This window comes from Pipistrellus kuhlii, unplaced genomic scaffold, assembly GCF_014108245.1.
Source record: "Pipistrellus kuhlii isolate mPipKuh1 unplaced genomic scaffold, mPipKuh1.p scaffold_m20_p_10, whole genome shotgun sequence".
NCBI classification, from domain to species: Eukaryota; Metazoa; Chordata; class Mammalia; order Chiroptera; family Vespertilionidae; genus Pipistrellus; species Pipistrellus kuhlii.
This window is the reverse complement of record NW_023425405.1, coordinates 51397258-51423725: the sequence shown is the minus strand read 5'-3', so window position 1 is coordinate 51423725 and position 26468 is coordinate 51397258. Positions and strand designations below refer to the sequence as shown.

Genomic DNA, 26468 nt, shown 5'->3' with positions numbered 1-26468 from the left:
ATTCAAATATGTGTTAATTCTTAGATCAGAAATGCATTTTAACTTTTAAAATCAAGTTCATGAAAACATTGGTGGTTATTAGATTCAGGGACAAAATAGGTAAAGATGGTCCAAGGGTACATCAAGTCCTGGGGATGCAATGTACAACAGTGTGAATTGTACTGTATTGCTTATTTGAAAATTGCTAAGAGAGTGGGTCTTAAAAATCCTCATTACAAGAAAAAAATTTAGTGTGGTGATGGATGTTAACTAGATGTATTGCGATCATTTTGCAATATATACAAATATTAGAGACCTGGTACATGAAATCGTGTGGGGGGGAGGGACCACAGGAGATTGGACCACAGGGGGCAGTTCCTGCATTGAGCACCTGTCACGTAGTGGTCAGTGCATCAGTGCACATCATAGCAATTGGTTGTAAGTCACTTAGGCGCGCGCGTTTGTGTGTGTGTGTGTGTGTGTCTTTTAGAGGTCAGTGCAAAGGTGGGGTCCAGGCGAGTATGGGCTGGGCCTGTTGGGAGAAGGAGATGGCATGAGATTGGCCTGCCCCATTTGGGGCCGATCAGGGCTGGGCCAGCTGGGGGAAGGGGTTGCAGGCGATTGGCCAGTGGGCTCTGCCCCCAATTGGGGTTGGGGAGGGGGTCAATTGGAGGCATGACCAGATATGGGAAAGGGCTGTGGGTAATGGGTCAGCTGGCCCCACCCCAAATAGGGGTGAAGGGTGTCATTCGGGGGCTAGCGGCCTGGGAGAGGGCCCATGGGCTGTTGATCACCTGGCCCTGCCCGATGAGGTCGGGGGACTGATCTGCAGGTTGGCTGCCCAGTCCCATCCCAGCTGGGAGGGAGGGACTGTGGGCCTATCGTGGTGGGGGGGCAGATCAGGGGCAGCGTTAGTGGGGGTGAAGGGACTGTGTGCTTAGCCAGTGACCTGCTCTTGACTGGGTGAGAGATTCTAATCAGGGGAAGGCTGGAAGGTGGGAGGGGTTGCGAGGTTGGCCAGCGGGCCCAACCCCTGATCGGGCTGGTTTGCTGGCCACAGTGGACATCATAGCAATCAGTCATTATGGTCCTTATGGCCATTGGTCTCTGGCTTTATATATATAGATTGAATCGTTTATACACCTCAAACTAATATGCTATTAGAGGCCTGGTGCACGAATTTGTGCACAGGTGGGGTCCAGATGGCCCACATGGATGGAGGCCCATTGAGCCAGAGGGGGTGGGGGGGCGAGTAGAGTGCTGCAGGTGGTTGGCTGGCAAGTCCTGCCTCTAATTGGGGTGTTGGGAGCTCATGTGGGTGATCGGGCTAGTTGGCTGCCACAGTGCGCATCATAGCCACAGCTTGCTCATATACTGTTCCAGTTGTTGGGCTTTTATTTATTTATATATATATATATATATATATATATATATATATATATATATATCGTTATCAGTTACATCTCAAATCCCATATAATAAAAGGCTAATATGCAAATAGACCGAAAGGCAGAACAGGTCACTATGATGCACACTGACCACCAGGGGGCCGATGCTCAATGCAGGAGCTGCCCCCGGTTGTCAGTGCACTCCCATAGGGGGAGCACCACTCAGCTAGAAGCAGGGCTCATGGCTGGGGAGTGCAGCGGCAGGAACCTCTCCCACCTCCACAAAAGTGCTAAGGACCCCTCAGCGGACATCCCCAGAGGGGTCCTGCGCTGCAAGAGGGTACAGGTAGGTCTGAGAGACACTCCCACCTCTCCTAGTGCACAGATGTCATGCACCAGGCCTCTAGTTTATGAAACATTCAACCCTGATTAATTTTATATGGATAACCATTTGACTTCTCATGATATCATGAGTAAAGGAAATGATAGTTTTTGTTTGTCAGGAAACCAGGAAGATGGAAGAAGATATTTTCACCCACGTAGAACTTGGATGGTTTGAGAGGGAGTGAGCTGGAGAGGATTCTAAGAGATGAGGTAAGTGTATAGCAAACAGAATAGGAAGGACAAGAGTTAATTTTTATTCCAGAGCTCTACTGAGGATACTTTTAGGTTTAGTTTTGACAAATCATTGCCAATTCCTAAACATTCCATACTATGACACAATTGTTAAATAATAAGATCTGTTGCAAGAAAGGGCCAGTCTTTTCTACAAAGTTTTTCAATAAAGATGGAATTGTCAGTGAATGATATTTACTACTACTATAGAAAGCAGGTCCTCACCATTCAGTGTCCAATACCTAGGCATTATGTATAAAATTTAAAATGCCTAGCTATATTAAAATAACCAGAGTGCTGGTGCATGAATTCGTGTGCGGGTGGGGTCCAGACAACCCAACCCTGGTTGGGCCGGCAAGGGGGAGGGGCTGCAGGCAGTTGGCAGACCAGCCCACACCTGATCAGGGTGGGGGCAATTGAGGGTAAGGCCAACCCCTGCTCAAACTCCTGGTTGAACTCCCAGGCAAGGGGACAATTTGCATATTAGCCTTTTATTATATAGGATTATAACCCTAAAAATTCCACTTAAACTTTTTACTTTGAAGTCAACCTAAGAAAACAAAGAATTCAATAATAAATGCTACTGAAGAATAAGTTAAACTGCACTGGTTCCTGTGAACTACAGTACATTGAAGTGTTACCCAATTATTAGAATAATCACTATTTTTACCTGTTATCTTTCCCTGGATACATCTGAGTATATTCAACTCTGTATTTTTTGGCAAAAAGCATGAAGGCATTCATTGGTCTTTTGCACTTGTTAGGAGAAGTGGCACTCACAGTCCCTGAGCTGTGGTTTTTGACAGCTTTAGCATACAAAGAACTGGAAGAGAGCTGTGATGATCCAGGGGAGCCACAGTTTTTACTGAATCCAGATCTTGTGAAGTCTTGACCTCCAGGTCCTCCACATGACAGAGATGCACGACGCTGACGAGCCATACTACTTAGCACATAGACTGCGGAAGAATCCATAGGTGTGAAGTCATAGCTAAAAAAATTTTAAAAATGGTTTTAATTCAACTTACAAACCTTTAGCATCTAATTGGGAATTTCAATGTATTTCCCCCTATGTCACCAGCACTAACAACTTCACCATTGGTAGTTACTTATAAAATGAAAATTGATGTATACACTGACTCCACACACTTTATTCATAGTTAGTCTCTCTTCAGATCCCAGACACCCATTTATTCTTAGTTTATATTCGTTTTTTAAAAACAGTATTTTTTATAGGTTTTTTTTTTTTTTGAGAGAGAGAGGGAGGAAGGGAGAGGAATAAGAGTGATAGAAACTAGGGATCGAGCACAAAAAGGTATGTGTCCTGACCAGGAATCAAATTGGTAACCTTTTGGTTCATGAATAGATGCTCAACCACTGAGCACACCAGCCGGGCTAGAATTCACTTTTTGACAAATTTTATAATCTAATTTCTTGGCCTACAGAAGCCTAAAATTAAAGTGGAAAGCATATATAATGTTTAAAGACTGCAGTAGTTAAGTGCAGCTAAAAGAACTTTAAAATGCATAGTAATCTGTGTCATTTGTTTAGTCATACATCAATCTTCCCCAAAAGCCACCCTATATTATAACATATCCTAATAATTTAATAGGTACTCAATGAAGGCACCTATTATGGCATACTAAACTTGGAATCTTTATAAGTTACTGGCTTGAATCCTAGTTCTGATACTAACTGGCTATTTTTGGGGAATATTCTTTTTCCCTCTCTCAGCTTTAGTTTTCTCTCTCTGTAAAATGAGAATATAATCTACTAACAGGGCAGTGAAAATTAAATAAGCTACTATATACATAGTGCTTGTTTAGTCATATTACTTGAGCAGAAATGTCAACTTCACAGAATAATTGTTTTAAACCTGCCTGATGCTTAGGAGACTGGCCTTAATTCTCAATGTCTTGAAAGGGCTTCTTCAAATCATGCTCTCACTTAAAAACTTCCTAAGTAGCATATTACACTTTCATTATTATAGATAATATTATATACGGTAATAATACATAATATTTTGTTTTGTAGAAAGACTTAAAATAGCAGGCCTAATTGCTATCCTTTCAAAGATTTACTTAGAAGGTTGTCCCTTGATTAACTTGGATTTCTGGAAGGTTCCAATCAATCCCACAACTGAGAGGAGTGGCTCATTGTGTGCACAAACAATACGGTCCACCCCAAACACCTGCTTCCCTTTTGGAAGTTTGAAACTGTGGTATGTGCCAACCTGAGGCGGCCTACATTATCAGCTCCCAAATAGCCTTAAGCTGGTTTGGCTCGGTGGATAGTGTGTTGTTGGCTTGTGGACTGAAGGGTCCTGGGTTTGATTCAAGGGCACATGCCTGATACCCAGTGTGGAACATGCAGGAAGCAGTCAATCAATGATTCTCTCATGATTGATGTTCCTCTTTTTCTCTCCCTCTACATTTCTCTCTGAAAAAACAACAAATACCTGATGCCAAGGACTGTGCTGATCAGTGGTCGGCAAACTGAGGCTCGCGAGCCACATGCAGCTCAGGCGCCGCAGTTTGCCGTTCCGTTGACTGAGTTTGCTGACCACTTTAAAAAACACATTTTAATAGTGTACTGATGTCTTTAATCTGAAGTCAAAACTTCTGGCTAAGGGTAATGCCTTACACAATGGTTGGCAAACTCCGTCAACAGAGCCGCAAACTGTGGCTAGCGAGCCGCAATTTGCCGACCACTGGGTTAGAGTGTTGGCCCATGCTCTGAAGGGTTGAGGGTTCAGTTTCCAGTCGTACACACCTGGGTTAAAGGTTCACTCTGGCCTCGTTGGGGCACAGGCGGAAGGCAACCAATCAATGTCTCTCACACATCACATAAAAGTCTGTTTCTCTCTCTCCCCCTTCCACTCTCTCTAAAATAAATGGAAAAAAATCCAAATAAACACACAGATAACCCTGCTGAGTGTCTAACAAGATTCCCTGGCAGATCACATTTCATGCTTGTCACAACTCACTGCTGACAGAAATACGCAGGTCTTGTGCTTATTTCACCCCATACCTTTCATTTTTCCCAATGTTGCTTTGTGTCCTTTCACTGGAAGAAATCAGAGCCATATGACTATATGCTGAATCCTGTGATTCCCAATGACTCATCAAACCCAGCGGGTGGTCTTGAAGACCTCCAGCATAACTGTATATGTATTACATATATTATATAAATATTAATCATCTTTTGTAAAAAGGATAGATAATATGCAGATCGACCAAATGGTGGAACAGCCGGTTGCTATGGTGTGCACTGATCACCAGGGGGCAGGTGCTCAACCAGAAGCTGGGCTCACTGGCCAGGGTAGCGCGGTGGTGGGAAGCCTCTCCTCTCCTCCCTCCATGGCAGTGCAAAGGATGTCTCTCTGCTGGCTTAGTCACACTACCCAAGTGTGAGGGCACAGGTCGGGCTGAGGGACTGCCCCCTGAATACACGAATTTCATGTACTGGACCTCTAGTCTATATAATAAAAGCCTAAGCGACTGTTATGGCAGAACGACCAGAACAACTGGCCGCTATGATCCGCATTGACCACCAGGGGCTAGACACTCAATGCAGGAGCTGTCCCCTGATGTCAGTTCACTTCCACATGGGGAGTGCTGCTCAGCCAGAAGCGAGGCTCACAGCTGGAGAGCAGTAAAGAGCAAGAGTTCCCAGACTGTGTGGGGAGCAGACCTAAGCCGGCAGGAGGACATCCTCCGAGGGGTCAAGGACTGCAAGAGGGCGCAGACTGGACTGAGAGAAACCCCCCCTCCCCCTTCTTCCCGGTGCACCAGGCCTCTAGTATAATATAAACGTAATTACATTTATAATTTTGCAAGTATTTTCTCCTCCCCCGACCCCCCAACTGATTTTTAGAAAGAATGGAAGGGAGAAGAGATAAAGAGAAACATCCATGTGAGAGAGACACATCAATTGGTTGCCTCCCATATGCACCCAGACCCAGGCCAGGGAACAAGTCTGTTGGGGTAATGCCCATGACCGAAATCGAGCCTGTGACCCTTCAGTTTGAGGGCAGATGCTCTAACCACTGAGAAAACTGTTTAGGGCTATATATATTTCCGAAGAACATCTGATTCCATAAAAAAAAAAAAGAACCATACTGTATATTTCTGAGACTAATTTTTACTTAATATTATTTCTAAATCTGATCCAGGTGTTTATAAATGTATAGCTAAGGTTCATTAATATTCCACTGACATAGAATTACACTGTACAATTATGACACAATTTATATATTTACTCCCCAGCCAATGAATAGTGATATTGTTTCCAAGTTTTGCTAACATGAGTAATACAGCTATGAACTACTCATCTCCTAGCACAAGTCTATAATAGTTTATTTCTCTAGTTTATTCCTCTACAGAGAAATGGGATTACTGATATTCGGAGTTGTAAAACAAAGCCAAATTATCTTCCAAAATTTTATTTACACTCTCACCAAAACTTAAGAGTTATCACTAATCTACATGATAAAAATAATTAGGAGTATCAGACCTTAAAATACTGTCTCATTTTTTAGTTTTTCAAAATATATGAGGATGTACTCAAATGGCATTTAGACTCCAATCTTATAGATGTTATTGAGCATATGGCCTCTGCTTTTTAAAATAGTCTTACTAATTTTTTTCCTTTTAATTATATTTTATTGATTTCAGAGAGGAAAGGAGAGGGAGCGAAACAGCAATGACGACAGAGAATCATTGATCAGCCGCCTTGAGCCTGAAACCCGGGCATATGCCCTTGACCAGAATCAAACCCAAGACCTTTCAGTCCTCAGGCCAATATTCAATCCACTGAAGCCAAATAAGTTAGGGCTTCCTTATTCTTTTGATAAACAAATATGTTTACCTTATGTTTTATTAAGTTAAATTGAAATAAAATCTAAAAGACAGCAGGCAGGAACTCTTGAGAATTCTCTACCTAATACCTCTAGATTTGATAATTAGGTTAAAGAAAGAATGAGTCTTAAAATCCCAGATATCTATCAACATACAAACTTTCTCTGGATGCCTCCTGGGAAGTTGTACAATTGTCCTTTTAAAAGTTCTTTTAAAATTCTGAAAGCTTCTTAAATATTTGACTTAGCAATCATTAGGGAGGTTTAGGGTAAATTTTTAACAGAAAAAAGATAATTAGTGCAGTATTACCTTTTAAATGTATCAAAAACACCTGAATCATCAAAATTAATGGCATCAGGGTGTCCAGGAGGTAGACATACATCACCAATATGAATTTCACAACATGGAATGCCATGCTGTACCACAGTCAAACTTGGATAAAACGATGACCAACCTAAAGGTAAACAATAGTTGCATCAAAGATGGGGATAGACAGAAAGCACCCAAATTATTTATTATAAGAGAGATATATCATTTGAGTCTTAAAAAAGTTTTAAGTTGAGATTTTTCAAATACAAGTAATTTATATTTGCCATAAAGCCAACTAAGTATTTACTTTAAGCAATGCACTAACCCTCCAAAATGTAGTTTAATTTAGCATTTTATTCATAGGTTCTATCAATCAGCATAAATGAAAATAAGTGAGACCATGAAATACTCTTGAAGCATTATGTGTAACATGGTGATATTGCAGTAAGGCTCTGAAGTGTTTTGGGTATACAGCGTATTTAGTAAACCTAAACCAAAATGCAATTACTAAAATACTCCCTTCCCCAAACTATATACCAAGATATTCATGCTACATGAATTGAAGTTTTTGATAGCCACCGGAAGTAGAGCTCAGTCTGACTACCACTAAGACATTTAAGCATCAGAGGGCATTTCCTAAGATAGTTTTATTTAGTTTGAAATTTTCCCTTCAAATTCTTTTTCTTAACCACCAAAGAATTATGCCACAAGACATATTACAAATTTAAGATTTCTTTTTTAAGTTACTACAAATTCAAACTGAAGCCGTACCTTTATTTTTAACATAGAAAGGGTGGTCCAGCTTACACTCTACAGTCAGTAAACCATCTTCTACTGTACCAGGATCAAAAGTTAACTTCAGTACAGACTCGCCAAATGATACACTTTCTTCATGTGATAACAACTTCAGACCATCGGAACCATAGCCCTGAAAATACATGCATATATTAAATGAATTGGCAACATTCAATTTAACACACAGTGACGTTCCTACTACAGTTAAGATTTTGTAGAAAAGGTAAAAATAAGCAAAAAGGATTCCTGTCTTTATGGGGCTTGTGACCCAGTCGTGAACAAAGGCACATATATAAATCACTACAACATAAGAGTGGAATAAACATTTTAGTCTGAGTATAAATAATTCTAATACGATTCCCCTTTGAACTGGGATTTAAAAGAAATGAAATTTAGAAATGTATAAGAACATGCCTTACACCAGGAATGGTTATAATAAACAACTGCTTTGGGGTAGCACTGAGTATTTTCTAAAAATACAAGATGAATTCAAAGTTGGGACAAGTACTGAAGAGGAGCCAGACCAGTTAGTAAAGGGCCTTAGAGACAGGCAAAATGGTCCAACTTTCCTTTTAGAGGGTATTAGGAAGTCAATAAAAGTATTTTTATTAAGATTGTTCATTTAAGATGATAAATGACTTCATAATAAAAGTTACCTCTAATATTCAACTTATTTCAAAATAGAATGAGAGAAGCCCACTAGTCTTGAATTGACAAGTACAGTAGTGGTAGAATCAGCCTAAATTTAAATTCAACAAATATTTATTAAGCATTTAGTACATGCTAGACTCTGAAAAGATAATCAATAACACACAATCCCTACTCTTCACAGAAAAACAGAGAAAGACATGCCAACACCTAGCTATAACATCCAATTATTACTACCTCTAGTGCATGAACAAAGTAAAGAACGGGGCCCAGGTGGTTTGGCTCAGTGGATAGTGTGTGGACCTACAGACTGAAGGGTCCCAGGTTTGATTCCAGTCAAGGGCACATGCCTGGGATGCAAGCTCAATCCACAGTAGGAAGGGGGCTGAGGACGAGCAGGAGGCAGCTGATCTATGATTCTCTCATCATTGATGTTTCTGCCTTTCTCCCTTTCCTCTCTGAACTCAATAAAAACATTTAAAAACAAAACAAAGTAAAGAATGGGAGAGAAGAATGACTGTAAAAATCTTTAAGGAAATAGAACTGATAACTAAATATGAAGGGAGGAAAGGGAATAGCCAGCATCCTGGTTTGGAATCTGGTAATCAGGGATAACAATACCTTTAAAAGAACAGAGTTGCCAGGAAGGAGAACTTAAAAAGGTGAATACAGATTTGATTATACTAATAACCCAAGTTTGAATAACTGATCTTCATGTACAAATAGTTCTAACATGCAGTTGGAAACATACAAAGGCTACAGACATGTATTTGCAAAAATCTTAATTACAGAATCTTCTAATTCTTGGGGCTACAAAACTTTAAAACGAATCCAGTCCCAGTTTACAGATCAGGAAGCCAGTGTCTACTGGCTTAATTATTTGCCCCAGATCACTCACAAAAATAGTTACTGGAAGAGCTGGAATGGGAGCCCAGGTTTCCTACTCCAAGTCCACAGTGCTTTCCACAGGCCACAAGGAGGTGACGCTGACATTTTCAGCGAAGAATTGAATAAGAGAGTGAAAGGGAACAGAAACTTGCTTACATTCAACATTATGGCAGCTAAACCACCACTCAAAAATCAGGGCACTGCCAGGCTACACAAATCAAAACAATGTTTGGAACTCATCCACTCTGTCAGATGTTGAAGAGATATCAAACAGAACAAGTAGAAGCTTCTATAGCAATCAAATCAAGCTAATAACCTTTGAAACTGTAGGAGAGTGATATAGGCCAAAGTCAGACTATGACAAAGCACTACAATGAAGAGGGGAGAACTGAAGGCAGCCACGTGGGGACTAATTTTCTAAGAAACTTATCATCGGGATAACTAACAGGAATTTTAAAGAAGCACTTCATTCACATGCCCAATTTGTCTACCTATAGTAAAGAAATTAAAGATTTCAAAGACAAAGGTGTCAACAAATATGCTAATTAGACCAGGTGACTAGACATCTTCCGGACATCCAACTTCCTTCCGGACAAAGCCACGGTGGTGGGGCTTTGTGGTTAGGGGCGATCAGACCAGTGAGAATGGGGGGTGGCACAACTGGGAGCCAGCCTTCCCCATTTAAAAGTAACAATAATCAACTTTTAATTACCCATAGGAGAATTAACCACCTTGTAAGATTACCAAAGATAAGGTTTTGGTTTGTTTATTCATTTATTTACTTTTAGTCCTTACCAAAGGATATATTTATTGATTTTAGAGGAGGGGAGTCAGGAAACATAGATGTGAAAAAGAACATTGATTGACTGGATTGCCTTCCATAATGCCCCGACTGGGAACTGAACCTGCAACCTTTCAGTATACTAAACCACACTCCAACCGACTGAGCCACACTGGCCAGGGCTCATTTATTTGTTTGTTTTTTAAATATATACTGTTTTTATTTCAGAGAAGGGAGTGGGAGTGAGAGAAACATCAATGATGAGAGAGAATCATTGATCGGCTGCATCATGCATAACCCACACTGGGGATTGAGTCCACAACCCAGGCAAGTGCCCTGACTGGGAATGGAACCATGACCTCCTGGTTCATAGGTCGAAGCTCAACCACTGAGCCACGCCAGCTGGGCAGGGATCATTTATTTTTAATGCCAGTTTGGTTTTCCCATCTCAGAAAACATAATTACCAAGGTAAACCTAAAGCCTCTCTTCAGGCTAAGCAACAACACAAAACCACTACCTACAATTTAAGATTTAAATTGAAAGTAAATGGAGGATATGCCTGCAGAACAACAATAAACATTATGTTTCATTTAAATTTTTTTTTTTTAGAAATTTTAAATCAACCTTGTGAGTGCCCATTTGGAGATCTTCCTCATTATCACAGCCTTCAGCTCTAGCAAAATCTTCAACATCCTGCCATTCCTTATTGCTTCCCTTATGAAAGCATAGTCGTGTGCCTAAAGTTTAAGTAAAAACAACTATTAGTTATGTGATAGTGTGCTGCATAAGTAAGCTGTAACAAATTCAAGTCCTTTTTTTTTCACCTTTCAAAAAACAGTGCCAAGCAGTTGAAGGCCAGGAATTGCACCATCCCAAATCATCATCATCTGAGAGGGAGGACATGCAGAAAATGCCAGATTCTGACTCACTATTTGCCTGTGAAGAAAAACATTATAAACTGTTTATTTTTAAATGTACCTTATTACCATCTGTCTCCAGCTTAAGAGTTCAGGTTCTCTTCTAAATACGGGATAACTTAATCATTCTAAGCTTGGGGCAAAAAAATACCTTTTAAAACTGAAGTTTTTGAAAGTTTTAGTTAAATATATATTCTCCACTTGAAACAAACTTTCCTACCAATTAACACAGCTGTACATAAAATCAAACCTAGATCACTAGAACAATCAGACATGCTATTTTTCCATATGTATGTGCTTCAAAAGACTTTTTTAGAGGTAAAGTTAATATATTATAACTGTTGAGCAAACTTTGTGAAAGTTTAATCTCATGAATAAACTCACCCTTTCATGTCTGACTGGTGTTTCCTCCTTCCAGTGGTGAGGGAAGGCTGGCTCGCTCTTCGAAGAGGAGGACATTGGTGGAGGGCGTGCATAGGAATGTAAACTTTTGCTAGTAGCTATGATGTGTACAGGAGATGATCTAAAATAAAGCAGCAGTTTTAACCATAAAGGATAGATAGGTCCTTAAAGTCAATCTTTCCTTTTGATGAAAAAATTTTATATTCAAAATGCCAACATTAGTATATATACAAAACACTAGTAAAGACAACAAGATTACATTTATAGTATACTAGAGGCCCATTGCATGAAGATTTGTGCAATAGGCCTTCCTTCCCCTGGCTGCCGGCACCAGTTTTCCTCTGGCACTCGGGACCCGGGCCACAGCGGAGCGCTCGGTCTTCGCTCCATGCCTGTGTATGCAAATTAACCCGCCATCTTTGTTGGATTAATTTGCATACTCGCTCCTAATTGGCTGGTGGGTGTCATAGAGGTACAGTCAATTTGCATCTTTCTCTTTTATTAGTGTAGATTGTCCTTTAGGTTGCTTACCCAAGCCCTCCCCACAAATTTTAAACAGGTTTTTTTTTTTTTTTCATATTTGACAATGTATTTTAAGTTCCAAATTGCTGTTTCATTTGTTTTTGTATCAAGTACATATAAATGTGAACATTTTCATTCATGAATAATAACCCCTATGCCTTATCTTCTACTTTGATGTTGTCAGTAAGTCTTAGAGTGAATCTATGCTTAACACTGAACTCTTTACCAATTTCCTATCACTGGGCAGATACAATGAACCACCTTACCCTAAATGCTTAAACTTTCTGTAGCAGAAAGCAGCCTATCTGCAACTTCTTGTAACTGGACATTATTTCTCTTTTCTAATACAAATTTATTAAAGAGCATCTATAATACATATAAGGGATAATTATTTTCCCACAGGATCAGGTTATAAAAAACAACCCCTTCCCCAGTTTTCCCCTCAAAAGTCTCTTTAACAGGCACTGCTCCTTTTAGAGTACTTGCGCTCACAAGAACATATTAAAATCCTTTCCTCACAAACAGATCAGCTATTACAGGAAGGATAACAGTAAGAAACAAACCCATAAAGGATGACCAGTAATATGTACATACTAACACAGGAGTTTGGAAAGCATTAGAGAGGAAGACAAGGGGTAGATCTGTCTGAAACTCCCAAATCAGAACAATTCTCTAAGATGCCAAATAGGGATTTGGTCCTTAACAGAAAAAAGTTAATGCATGTCTGTACTAACCCCCTTTTCAAAAAGGGGAGAAGGGACATCTTAGTTTCCAATTCGTCCCTTTCCCTGAGAAATTTTATTAACCCTCCATTTAATTTTATCTTCATTAACCTTTTTCATTAACCTTTGCTGAAATTATACTAATAAAAGGATAATATGCTAATTACACAGGCTAGACAGACGTCATCCAGATGTCCTTCCGGGCAAAGCGATAGTGGCGGAGGCCAAGGCAGAAGCAGTTAGGGGCGATCAGGCCAATAAGGGAGTGGTTAGGGGTGCTCAGGTGGGCAGGGGGGAGCAGTTATGAGCATCAGGCAGGCAGGCAGAGGCAGTTAGGGACAATCAGGCAGGAAGGCAGGTGAGCAGTGGTCCTGGAGTGCAAGAGGGATCCCAGATTGGAGAGGATGCAGGCCAGGCTGAAGGAACCCCCCCCTCCCCACTGTGCAAGAAATTCAAATTCATGAACGGGGGTGGGGGTGGGGGCACGTGTTCCCTCAGAGAAAGAATTTACATCTTCAGGGAGATACTCCTTTACTTATGCTTTTATTTATATTGATTTTCTTCTGAAAGATTTACTCAACTTTGCATGAACTATTATTAATCTTCATGAATTTATGGCAAAAAATGAAAAGTATTAGCTTTAAACAAGAAATAGGGGGAAAAGAAAGTCTAGTGGTAAAATCAGGGCTTGTTTTTAAATGTAAAATAATTTTTTGCTTTTTGACTATTAAGATTATAATGAAAACTGAGACTATAAAAGAATACTATAAAAGGCAAGTTTTCTTTCTAATGGAAATTTTCATGAAGTTAAACCAAAGTTAAAATGAATTTACTCTAATCAAGACTAACATCCTGATATAGAAGAAAAGCAGCATAATTTAATGGGTTGTAGTTTATTCTTTAGCAATAATTATACTAACTTAAGAGCATTTACCAAAATTGAGTTATTTCAACATCACCTAATAGAGCAAATTTGGACATTTCTCCCCTCTATAATCTATCTTATTGTGTCTTTTTACATAGATAATTTTACGATTTTAGGGATAATAAAATATTACCCACTTAGGCCTCTCTAGGAATATTGCTTGAAAGCTTTCGTAATTTCATAGCACAACTCATTTTCTTAAATCCTAGTCTGGGTATATGAAACAGTGGTTTTCACCAATTGGGAGCCCACTTTTATAAGTTGAAGATTTTAAGATTAGCTAGTTTTATTATTAGAAAAAGATAAATCACATAAGGCCACATACCCTGGAAGAAAATAAAGGTCAACAAAAAAGGAATTGAACTCAAGGATGATAAAAAGCTTTAAAATATAATCCTATATAATAAAAGCCAATATGCAAACTGTCCCCTCGACTGGGAGTTCAACCAGGAGGCAGGGCTGGCTGGCCAACTGCCTGAAGCTCCCCCCACAGCTGGCCCCGGCCTGATTGGCCCTGATCAGGGTGGGCCAGCTGGACCCCACCCGTGCACGAATTCATGCACTGGGCCTCTAGTGTTTACTACAATTATGGTTCTTTGACAATTACAATTTTCATTCCATTAAGTAGAAATATAGCATAATAAAAGTATTTCTTGGTCTGATTTATTTTTTGGTGACTTTAAAACACTTGCAAATATTCTTCACTCTGCTGTTTTCATATCACTTTTATCTAATTCTCAGAATGTAAAATCTTATTATTGAGTAAAATAGCTCTTTGATCTTTGTAAGACAAGAAGCTTAATTCTAATGACTTTACTTACATCCTACTTTAAGCAAACCATTCATTAAATGATTACTAGCATTACTTTTAAAACTAGAAAAAAAATAACTAATAGCCACATTTGCAATGATAGAGGTTTTCAATACAAATACAGCATTCTTACCTGTTGTAAAATGAGCACTGCATAAGTGGACTTTGTGGACTGGTGGCAATATTTGCTAATTCTGTTAGCCAATCCACCTCATTTTCACGATAAGTACTTTCTGATATGTCTGAGGTATTTTGGTTCCAAGATGGTCTTGGATATTCTTGATGTGAAACATCTGAATTTAGCTGGTATATGGCAGATTGGGTAGGATCACTTTGAACAGCCTGAAGTTCAGGAAGGTCATCTGCAAACACACACTCAAAATTATAAAAAGGAAATTACTAATACTGGGTAATACTATAGTTACAGTTGGAAGAGAAGTCCTCAATTTAACTTATTAATTCTGTAAGGGAAAGTATAAGTTCAAAATGTGTGGGCTTTTTTTTTTTTTTTTTAAATAAAAGAAGTTTCTATTTTTTAAAATGACACCAAATACATTAAGGGTCAATAGAGCTTAATAGAAAAGTGACTCCAATAAATGTCAATGTACTAATAACTTCACTACCTAAACCATGTAATTACAACTGTTCATAGACTTGAAAAATAAGGTTTATGCGGAAATCCTGATTTCCCCCCTCAAATTTTTATACTTCACTGAGGAGTAATCTATATTCTACTGAGACATTTTTATATGAACACATTGAGGAAAAAGGCACTTTATGTGTGTGTGTGTGTGTGTGTGTATATATGTGTGTACTTACTGTTCACATATTTTTATTAACCTGTTATACAAGATTATTGCAATAGTGAAAATAATTTTAAAGACAAAAATCATATAAAATTTAGGTACTACCTACTTATTTTTATATAGACCAAATTATTATTTTTCTTACTGAGAAATTCTGAACTCAGTAATATTTATTGGTTATTTTTCCTGTAACTGTGTTCCCCAAAGGTATTTCATGATATTTTCACTCCCTAAGAAAGAAGACTAGAAATACTACCTAAGTAATATTCATGTACACACCAAGGCTATGAGCATTATAAGAAATTCTAAAAAATGTAATTCTATATTATTCAGTAAAAAATGTATTATATGGAGAAAAAGCACCGTGCAGGCCTTAAAAAGTCTCCATTAAATACACACCTACACACTACATAGATCTATTGGTTCCCTTCAATATATGTCATGAAACTCTTCTAGTTTTGGAAGTTTTCCTAAACTGTCACTATAAATGTTTCTATACATAGCTCCTATCAAGGCAAGTACCCAGATAGTCTACTAAAATGGAAATAACTTATTTAGAAGCAGCCAAAATATCATATCAATGTGAGATAACCCCACCCTATAATTCTCATTCTGGTATAGCCACTTCCCTTCCCTCATTGCCAACATCCTTCTTTGACCATCACTTCTTATTATATAAGAGTTAATTTCTGTCCTGTTCAATGTTCTCAGTGGTTAGAGCATCAGTCCACACACTGAAGTGTTGCAGGTATTATTCCTGGTCGGGGCAAATGCCCAGGTTGCAGGCTCGATCCCCAGTAAGGGGTATGCAAGAGACAGCAGATTGATGTTTCCTTTCATATCGATTTTTCTGTCTCTCCCTCTCCCTTTCTCTCTCTCTAAAAATAAATTTTAAATCTTTAAATAATAAATAAAACGTGATAGTGGAGAATTCAATTACCTGATTATAATAGTCTTCGCTCAACAGTAGCCACTACTAAAATAATATTAGCCAAGTTCTTGGTATCTAAACTGGTCATGTCCCAAGACCTCCAGAATCTTGAAATTCTCACACAGCATTCCAGCATATAATCTCCCCTACTTCATCTTTTGTAAAATGAGAATAATCACATCTTCTTGAGGTTTTTGTGAATATTAAGGAAAACTACATATTAAATGGGGACAAAGCCAAGCTGAAAAGCTGGGCAGCAAGCCAAAATTACTCATTAGCTGTTTACTCTTCAACACTTCAAAACAATATAATTCAAAATCATTCCTCAACAAACCTACACATTTCTACAGGTCACATACCTTTCAATAGCTCAGCATACTGATAACCACAAATGTCAGACCCACAAGCTTCTCGGATCCTCTGTAATGTCCCTGTCATACTAACAATCCGGCCTTGAAGAGTGGCCAAGCTAAATTTACTGAACTCACGGGGATGTTTTAAAATACCTTTTGAAAAGCCACAGAGCAGCGTTTTCCTAAGATGTCTAATAGTCCAATCTTTATCCACATAGCAAGACAGGGTATAGTAATTTGTAAATTAGTCTCTATAATACCCATAAATAGCTCAAATTTATGTTCATGTTAAGTAATATTTTAAGCAATATTACTTAAAAATGACTCAGGAGTGACTTAGGTAGGTCACTCTTTCAGTAACAAGAAAACATTGAAAACTAATGTACAAAATTTCACATACTTTTTATCAGTTCCAGGTAGGTTAAAACATGAAAATTTATCTAAATTTCAGTGATATCCCTAAAAACTTTTTAATTTTGTTTACCAAGCTCCATGTGCTCATCACAGGAGTTATAGCCGGGTGAGGATGGCAAGTTTTCTTTACACTGCAGCAACTCCAATGAGTCATTCATTCCTGAAGCTCTCTTATCCATTACCAACAGGAGTTTCTGTACTGCATTAGGCATCTGATTTGTCTTCACTTCCCACACCATGTTATGGTGCTCCGACTTCAAAATAAAAATAATGCAAGGAAAAAGTGTCAAATCATGTGATATGGAAATTACATAAATAGAAAATCAGAGACATCACATGCTGTATCTTTAATCTATACTTTGCTATTTGTATTACTATCAAATCCTTTAGACCAACATGACTCCATGACATCTTGCCAGACATTCATATAGCACTAAATTATAGCCAAATCCCCAAGTATTAATAATGTATTAAATGTATAAAAGTCCTTTCTTCCAAAGAATAAAAGCAGTTTTTATATCAAGTATCTCTTTCAGACACCAATATTGAGACCAACAAAATCTTTATAAACTTGTATCTTCAAATGTAAAATAAAATTAACACACTTTCCCTAAATTCAAAAAGACTAAAAGAACTTTTAAAGATTTTATTTTAATTTCTATATTTACCATATTCATTATTTTTTCTCATCTTCTAAAAGTAAACAAGTTTAACATAAAATTATATTGTAAAGAGCATTTAAGGTGTGTTTCTTAAAATGGCCATATATTGTCTCATAAAAAATGTTCTTGCCCTTGGACTGAAGGGTCCCCAAGTTCTATTCTGGCCAAGGGCATGTATGGGAGAGGCAACCAATCGATCTCTCTCTCTCACATCAATATTTCTCTCTCTCTCCCCCTCCTTTCCACTCTCTTTAAAAATGAATGAAAAAAAATAAATAAAATAAAAATGAATGAAAAAATATCCTTGGTGAGGATTAAACAAACAAGTTCTTATGTCTTCTTAATGTGAATTTGGGACCTAGCCATAATAAAAGATACCTGTCCTGAATAAGTTGTTATTTCTAAAAAGAAAATGAATGCTAATCATGTCAAATTTAGGTAAATTCATAGTAAATCTACCTTTATCTCAAGGCCACAAAGTTATTACAAGGAGGAAAATAATATAAGATTACACATCTAAATAATTTCTCAAGGAAGTCCACCAATTAAATTTTATGAAAGTAACCTTTGGACATGATCAAATTAGTTATTTAAGATGAGTGACAGGAGCAAGAAGATTTCCTGATTTCTCAGGCTCTACTCCAAATCATTTCTTTAAAAAAGTTCTAAGCTGCCGAAACCGGTTTGGCTCAATGGATAGAGCATTGGCTTGGGAACTGAAGGGACCCGGGTTCGATTCCCGTCAAGGGCATGTACCTTGGTTGCGGGCATATCCCCAGTGGGGGGTGTGCAAGAGGCAGCTGATCAATGACTCTCTCTCATCGATGTTTCTGGCTATCTCTCTCCCTTCCTCTTTGTTCAGAAACAATAAAATATATTTTTTAAAAAAAAAAAGTTCTAAGCTAATACGAAATACAAAAAAAATTTTTTCCCTCAAAATAAATAAAATACCTTGCTGTTCAAAGTCAATAAAAGTACCCTAGGTCAGTTAATCAAAAAATGCAGTGAAAATATGTTAAATGTTTAATATTTAGACCAGAGTTTTCTAAGTCATGACACACCAAAAATCACTGGCAAGATTGACAAATATTTTCTACAAAAACTTTTTCATCATCTTTTAAATTATGAAATGTTTTTCTGACTATATACAAAAATTTAAAAGCATTTTTTTAAGAAGGTAAAGTAATTAGTTCCAATCTCACAAACCAGATTTAGATACTGTTAAAACGTTGGTATATTATCTGACATATCTTTTACACGCAGGGACCCAAGATCAAATATTTTTTCATAGAACTTTTCCTTAACACAAATTCATAAGCATTTTCCTGTGCCATGTACTTTTTTCAAACACCTATCTGTAAAAAATAACATACATCATTCACCATGTACCAAAATTAACATTTCTCCTGTTACTGAACATGTTGTACCCAATTTCTTCACTCTTCTAAATAACGTTGTATTTACTTTTTTTTTTTTTTTTTTTTTTAAGTTTTTGCTTATATCTGCTTATTTCTTTAAATTCCTATACTGGTGGCTGGCAACTAAAAATCTTCCTGAAGTTATTGACATGTATAACCAAACTTCATATTTATTTCTAATATGCTATTTTGGATGCTTTCTGCCTGCATGACTCACAAATGACCCATATCCTGGGCATTGCTTTAGAGCCTTACTCAATATCAACTGCCTGATGTACTACGGAGTAGTGAAAAGGGCACTGGGTTAGGTGTAAGAACACAGGGGTTTTGATTCCAGCTTGAGGTTCTATTCCAGCCTAGGGCACACGCCAGGGTTGTGGGCTCAATCCCCAGTGAGGGGCATGAAGGAGGCAGCAGATCAATGATTCTCTCTCATTACTGGTTTCTCTCTCTCCCCCCCCCTCCCTTTTTCTCTGATAGCAATAAAAATATTTTTAAAAAGGTAATTGGTGGTATCAGTAGATTCCATATGCCTAAGGCCTGAGAGGAACTAATGCCTAAGGCCCTGAGAAGAACTAATCATTCTCTGAGTTCTTCATAGTCAGCCCCACCTTTCATCTTAAACTTGAAATTTTTCTTTTACCTGTATAATGAATTTCAGATGTTGTCCTACACATATACATCTCCTTAGAGCTATCCTTAACTGTATGACACAGTGCTGTTCTTGGAGTCCACAGAAGCAGCTCTGCAGAGCTCCGATTTTCTCATTCTTCCCAGCTAGATTTTCTCCTATCTGCAGGTCCTGAGTGTCCACCATTCACCATGTACATACCCTACATCAATACTACCTCCTTGCAGCTATCATTTCTTCAGCTCCCAAGCTTAGTTATCTACCAATATCCCATCACAATATTCTTTAAAGTTGAAAAAGATTTAATTTCAAAACAGAGCTACCTACAAATAATAAAAGGGACCAAATAGTTGCAGAACTTGAGTTCTGTGTGTTTGCACCTCGTGGTTACTGGCTATCTAAAGTTGATCTTGAATAATGGAGGTTTTGCTACTGTAAACCTCCTGTATAGTAACTGGGAGCCTAGACTTAATCAATTGACTTGAGTTTCACTCTTTTAGGCTTTGTCACCTTAGGTAGGTAGATCACTTAACCTTAGATTTGCAGTACCTCTGCTTATCTCACAGGCCTAGGTGATAATTAAATACATGAATGCAAATGTATGTTTTTGACTCTCATTATTTTTGTCCAACTATTTGGGGGAAGCAAGACCCTTCAAACAGTAAAGGAACATCCAGAGTCCATAATCAAAAATACTCCCTCATATACATTGTACCAATTAGACAATCATTCTGATAAACAAGCTCCTCTTTCAAATTCTTCCTGGGAGAGCTGGTCCTATTGTTCATTCATTCTTTTGCATACTCTTTAGTATTATAGGATTCACACGTCATCTCTTCATTAGATCACTGAATCTCAAAAGGGAATAGTAAAACTCTCTAGCAGCTGTACTTTGAAATGTTATTTTCAGTATTACAAATTTTTACTGGGTGGGATTGGGAAGACCCTACTGTTTTTGTTTAGCAAACTTTCAGAAGTACATATCCACAAAATCTTAGATAAGAGGCAAGGAAAGGAGGACTAGATAATCAAGTCTAGCCCCCTAGCGTGGCTCAGTGGTTGAGTGTTGATCTACAAACCAGGTTATGGTTCAATTCCGGGTCAGGGCATATTCCCAGGTTGCCGGCTTGATCCCCAGTAGAGGGCATGCAGGAGGCAGCCTTCTCATCAAGGATTCTCTCATCATTGATGTTTTTATTTCTTTCCTTCTCCCTTCCTTTTTGAAATCAATTTTTAAAAAGTGAAATAACTCTCAGTAAATAAAAAAGGGAATATATTTTATCAAATGCCTACCTACTCCCTGCAGAGCATTTCCACAGTTTATCTGGTCTAATATAAACTAAATGAGACCATATTCTTTTTTAAAAGAAAAGAGAAAAATGACAAAAGATATAGACCAACACAAGTTGGGCTGCTAGTTTCAAGTGCCTATTCATTCTTACTATGGATTTCACAGAAAGGAGCTCCTATATGCTGTCCCTTAATCCTGAAGAACTCTATACCAAACTCAAATTGTTTGGAGCAAAGGGTGAAGAGAAGGCGATTTGCAATGAATTTGGAGCACTAACATGAGAACTGAGGTCTTTGAAGTAAAGTGCATAATTTCAAGCTAAAATGATCCTCCAACACTGCAGGTGTGGCTCAGTGCCTGGGGTCAGGGTACATGCATAGGTTCCGGGCCTCGATCCCCAGTAGGGTGCATGAAGGAGGCAGCCCATCAATGATCCTCTCATCTTTGGTGCTTCTTTCCCTTCCTCTCTCTGAAATCAATAAAAATATAAATAAAATGAGCCTCCATAACAAACTATATTAAGTGCAACTTTCCACACCAAAAGTAGTTGGGAGGTCTTAATGCAGTTTTTCTAGAATATCTTCCATGAAACTTAAAACAAAAGATTTCAAAGAAATCTTTCTACAACTTGTTTGCCATTGTGCTAAAGAAAAAAAGGGGGGACCACAACCCAACAGTGGGTAAGATATACTACTACAGAATATCACTTACTACCTATATGACTGAAGAATTGAACCTCTATGCCTGTTTTCTTATTTGTAAACTAGAGGCCTGGTGCGCAGATTCATGCATTGGTGTGGGGCATAGCCTGTAGGGACCAGCCAGGGAGAGCGCCGCTCAGTCAAGTGGCTGTACACCCGCCCTCTGAGCAGCTGCTGAATGAGGAAACGAGTCTGAGCTGGTATTTCAGGGTAATGTCTTAGGTAAAGGTGTGTTCTGTGTCCTGGAGGGACCTGGCCAAGAGCACCCCAAAGCCACTTGGTGAATGTCCTTGGCATATGATGCCAGGTCGGTGACACCATTGGGGATGTTCAGGGCAGCCATGCTCCAGGATCCTCAGCCATCAGGACAGCCTCCCTGGGGCGTCCAGTCACATCCCATCTTGGCATCCACCTATGCCAGTTCCGGGTACTCTTTTTAGGAAACAGCAGTCGCCAAACAGTGGTCTGCGAGGTCCAAAAGGTTGGTGACCACTGTTCTAGAACACACCTTTGAAGGCCTGCCATCAGCTGGCAGGTTCAGGCCAGAGTCTGGATCGTCTCAGGTATTTGATAGGTACAGACTCAGCCTCACCCTGGGCCTGCTAGCGGCTCCCGCTCAGTGCAGGAGCAGCACTCCCACTGTGGGAGCACACTGACCACCAGGGGCAGCTCCTGCTTTGAGTTTCTGCCCCCGGTGGTCACTGTTCGTCATAGTGACTGGTTATTCTGGTAGTTCCACCATTCGGTCACTGGGCTTTTATATATATAGTAGATAGATAGGTGGGGCAGGTATTTATCTTCCTATTATAATTATTGTAGGTATAAAGATACTGCATCCCACATGCACTCTTGTACCCTATCGGTCACTGATACTCGGACTGATTCCTTCCCTTTGCTGGACAGCACCAAATGACATCTATACAAATTCTTATGAATTCTGAGCTGATCTGACACGAAATGCTGATATTGGTGAAGATAACAGAAAACCACAATACACCACTATAAGAAGCCATGCACAAACCTATTTAAAAGAGGACTGTCAATTAAAATAATATAAATTTCATATTTGAAACTTGTTTTCCTAAACTTGATTGTTATGAAAGGAATATTACTGATGTGTCAGTTAATAATATCATTTTTCCTGAACTTTGTAATATATAAGGTATCTGTGAGCTTTAAAATTTTAAAATTTATTGTGATTTGTATCTTCATTCTACATAAATATTTACTTTCATACTTAAAATACATGCAAAATACATCTCATTAACATGGTAATATCTTATAATTTATGACAGGAAAAAAACATACTGATACCTTCATTTCAAACAGAAATAAATATACCAGCTTGCAATTCTCCCCTCCAGGAAATCTTCAGTGCCTTGCAGTTTGTTCATTCATTAAGCCCAAGCTATATCTGCCTCCTCTACTGAGCACTTGGACAGTGACAAGAGTCCAAAGAAATGAAAATACAGTGGAGGAGACCATTCCTTAAAGTGAAAGTACCATGTTTGAAGTCTGAGAGGTAGGCAACTGTGAAGCATGTAAGATTATGGCGACGTGTGCAGGGAAATCCCAGTAGAAGGTAACCTTTTAATGTACATAGAAAGGAACAGTCTGAGAAGTGAACAAAGGGGAAGAAGGATGTTGCAGGCAGAAAGAGAAGGTAATGGGCATGGACTAGAAAGTGAAACCAAATTTTCATTCTATAAATAATGTATTAGTTAATAGAATGAACTGCAATATTTTGCTGTAGTGGCTTCCTCAAAAGTATAAATAACCTCAAAACTTGAGTGGATTCAATTCTTTTGAATATAACTCAAATTTCCTGAAAACGTGTCAAATATTGCCAACCCAGCAATAACTGGGTAACAGAAGATCCTAACACTCTTTTTTTTTTTTTTTTAGCATCAACATTTTATGTTTTTAGCCTTGTTTTTATTGTTGGCACTATTACCGTGTCCCCATCCTCCCCTCACTTCGCCCTCCTCCACCCCAAGCCCCAGCACCCCCCTTCCCTCTGGCCATATGCCCTTCGGCTAATCCCTTCACCACTCTTGGTTAGAGAAAACAAAATAGTTAAAAAAAAAAAAAAAGGCAAAGACCAGAAGTTCTAGAAATACATTACAAATGTAAATTACTAATAAAGAAAAGTATGCACAATGTTAAAATTACCCTAATTCTCAAAAGTTAACTTTAATTTCAAAACCAGTTTGGAGTCAACAGCTACAGCTGACTTAGACGGTTATGTCAAGCTAAAGCCCTTGGTTGGCATTATTGGTAGGACTCTAACAATTACTCCTAGTATACACAGTCCCCCTCTGTTTTTTGGGGGTGTTTTTTACCCATCAGTGGCACCCTCAGCTAAAAAAAACTCTTTGGAGTACTGCCCTGCTGTCAGTGCTCCTTTTTAAAAAACGATTCTTCCCGAAAACTTCCCAAGAATGGATTCTAAATACGTATGACAGAATGCCCAGAAGCGAGTGAAATCCCCTCGCCTAGGCAGCCTAGGCAGCCTAGGCAGCGTTCAAACAAGTTACAAAAAACCGCCCCCCCCCCCCCCCCCCGCCGCGGTCGACTCCGCCAGGATTCTTTCTGTTGTTGTTTTAATCGGCCCGGGGCAGCGGCATAGGTTGGAAGGCGGGGACTGCAGCCGCCTGCCAAGTCTCGGCGCCCGGTCACCCAGGAGGCAGCGCCCGCCCGCCCGCCCGCAGGTTCGGTGCACGCCAAGTCCATCCCCCACCGCTTTCGCCATTCATCGCTCCCCTCCCCTCCCCCATCATGTGACCGCGGCCGGGACCAGAGGCTTGTTTTCCCCGCGGCTCGGCGCCACCGCGCAGGCGCCGCGCAGCCCATTCATTCGAACTGCGTAACAATGAGCCCGGGGCCCCCGGCGCCGCCGCGGGCTCCCCAGCTGGGCTCGCGCCCCGCCGCCCCCCCGAAGGAGGCCGCGCCGCTCCGGGGTCCCCCCATTCCCTGGCCGGTCCCCCGCCGCGGGCCGACTTCCGACCCTCCGCCCACACGCGCGGAGTTGAAGTCAAACTTTCCTGAGCAGCCCCTGCGCCGCGTCGGCCGGTGGGTCCCGCGGCCCCCGGTCCGCCGCGTCTCGGTCCGCACCAGGTCGGGCCACCCACGGCGCTCCCGGGCTCGGAGCAAAGTCCTCCCTCCTCCTCCTCCTTCCCGCCCGCGCCCCCGAGACCCCCCGAGCCGCGCCGCTGCCGCCGCGGAGCCCAGGGGAGCTCGCGGGGGACGCGGGTCCCGCGGGGTTTCAACGGGCCGTTCGCTGGGTGGTGAATCGTCTTCCCCCGTGAGGGCAGCCTCTCTCTCGAAGCCGAGGAACACGGACCCGAGCTCGCCCGGCCGTCCGGCCGACCGGCCGTCCGTCCCCCTCGGGATCCTGCCCCTCCCTTCCCCACCCCCACCCTTCCCCGAAGTGAAAGACAACAAACCCGCCGCGGAGTGCGGGCAGCCCGGGCAGGGCTGGTCCTGGCCGCGACAACACCGCCAGCAGCTCGCGTAACCCGTCTCCAGCCGGCGCCCGCCTCCCGGCGTACATGACTGCTCCCGCCGCCGCGCTGACTCCTCACCCGAAACTTTCCTACTTACCAAACCCGTCGCCATTACCAAGTCTTTCAAGCTTCGTCTTCCCCCTCCCCTCCACCCCCTGGGGGCTGAGCCTCCGCCCAGCTCTTCCGCCCTCTCACTGGTCTGCAGAGCTGCCGCTCAAGCGTTCCCCTTTCCCATTGGGTGGTACCTTGGCCTGCCTCGGGGGGCGGGCTTGTGTTGACTTTTGTGTTGTGTTTACTGGAGGAGACGGCGTGTCAGTCACTAGAAGGAGCGCTTCGGATTGGATGGCCGGGGACCAACGCCAAACTTTGCACCCGAAGTGGATTTTGGGTTTGTAGTCCCAGCCCCGGCTTCGTCCCTCTGGGAGGCAGCGCGCCGAAGGAGCAGGCTGGACTACATATCCCAGAGGTGCGTGTGCCGCGCAGTCTTGATAGTAAACAAGAGTCATAGGGACACGTGTATCAGCTGGTTTGTTTTGGTGTCTGGGACAAAAGGGAGGAGGCGGAGGAAGGGAGTGTTTTAAAGGTTTGGCCCCTTCTCTTTTCTCTGGTCCTGTCCTAGCGCCTGGAAGGGCTTCTAGCCTCTCGCAGCGCCCGTTCTCGGCGGTAAACAGCCAAAGTGTCTCCCAGCTCAGGGTTTGGCAGCTGGCCAAGGCATTGTTTCAGGGCTAGGGGAAGGAGATGACTACACGCCAGCGGAAGCAGTGCAGCCTCTGGAGGGACCTAGTCATCCACAAATCTCGGTCCCAGTCATAATGAGGACTATAAAGGGGGTGCTAGGCTCCCGTGAGGGGGAAAAAAACACACACACTAGATTTTCTTTATTCTGAGCCTGCCTTCATCACTCCCAAGACAGTACCTTAAGATTTCTTTGCCAACTCAGTAGTAGTTACACCCAAGGTTTGTTGTGGCTCTATGCCAGGCACTGAGAGACTTGGGAATGGGCGGTTGAAAGAGAGAAGCTTAGGGTCTGGAGAATTTACAAAGCTGTAAGAGGGGAGAAGGGGGGGGGGCGATTACTAGTATTTGTTTTGAAATTGAGGGAAGTGACATTGATGTTTTCCATATTGACCAGCTTGCTCCTTGATTACGGTAATACAGAGCGGTATAATGTGACGTAAACTAATATAATTTGTAAA

The 26468-nt window shown here is 40.6% G+C and overlaps 1 protein-coding gene and 1 long non-coding RNA gene across 7 annotated transcripts in view; one reads left to right on the top strand and one right to left on the bottom strand.

The window, feature by feature from the left end:
- The window catches only part of HBP1 (HMG-box transcription factor 1), a 30197-nt gene extending 4719 nt beyond the window's left edge, over nt 1-25478 (bottom strand). Inside the window, exons 1-9 of one of the 6 annotated variants that reach the window (XR_004986590.2) lie at nt 25370-25399; nt 17134-17317; nt 14693-14921; nt 11562-11700; nt 11085-11196; nt 10885-10997; nt 7919-8075; nt 7148-7292; nt 2653-2970 (exon numbers count right to left, since the gene is read on the bottom strand). Coding sequence is in view for 5 of the 6 variants with exons in the window: in XM_036429727.2 (XP_036285620.1) it covers nt 2653-2970; nt 7148-7292; nt 7919-8075; nt 10885-10997; nt 11085-11196; nt 11562-11700; nt 14693-14921; nt 17134-17317; nt 25370-25384 (1412 nt within the window). In the remaining variant the exon portion in view is untranslated. Of the gene's footprint in view, nt 1-2652; nt 2971-7147; nt 7293-7918; nt 8076-10884; nt 10998-11084; nt 11197-11561; nt 11701-14692; nt 14922-17133; nt 17320-19107; nt 19132-19824; nt 19844-25212; nt 25337-25369 lie in introns of those variants that run through there. The other 5 variants (XM_036429727.2, XM_036429731.2, XM_036429730.2 and 2 more) reach the window with 5 other exon arrangements.
- LOC123651971 lies at nt 8305-20073 on the top strand. The gene is made up of 2 exons (XR_006740999.1): nt 8305-8914; nt 19487-20073. It is a non-coding gene; the product is annotated as an uncharacterized LOC123651971 (long non-coding RNA).
- Nucleotides 25479-26468: the final 990 nt, after the last annotated feature.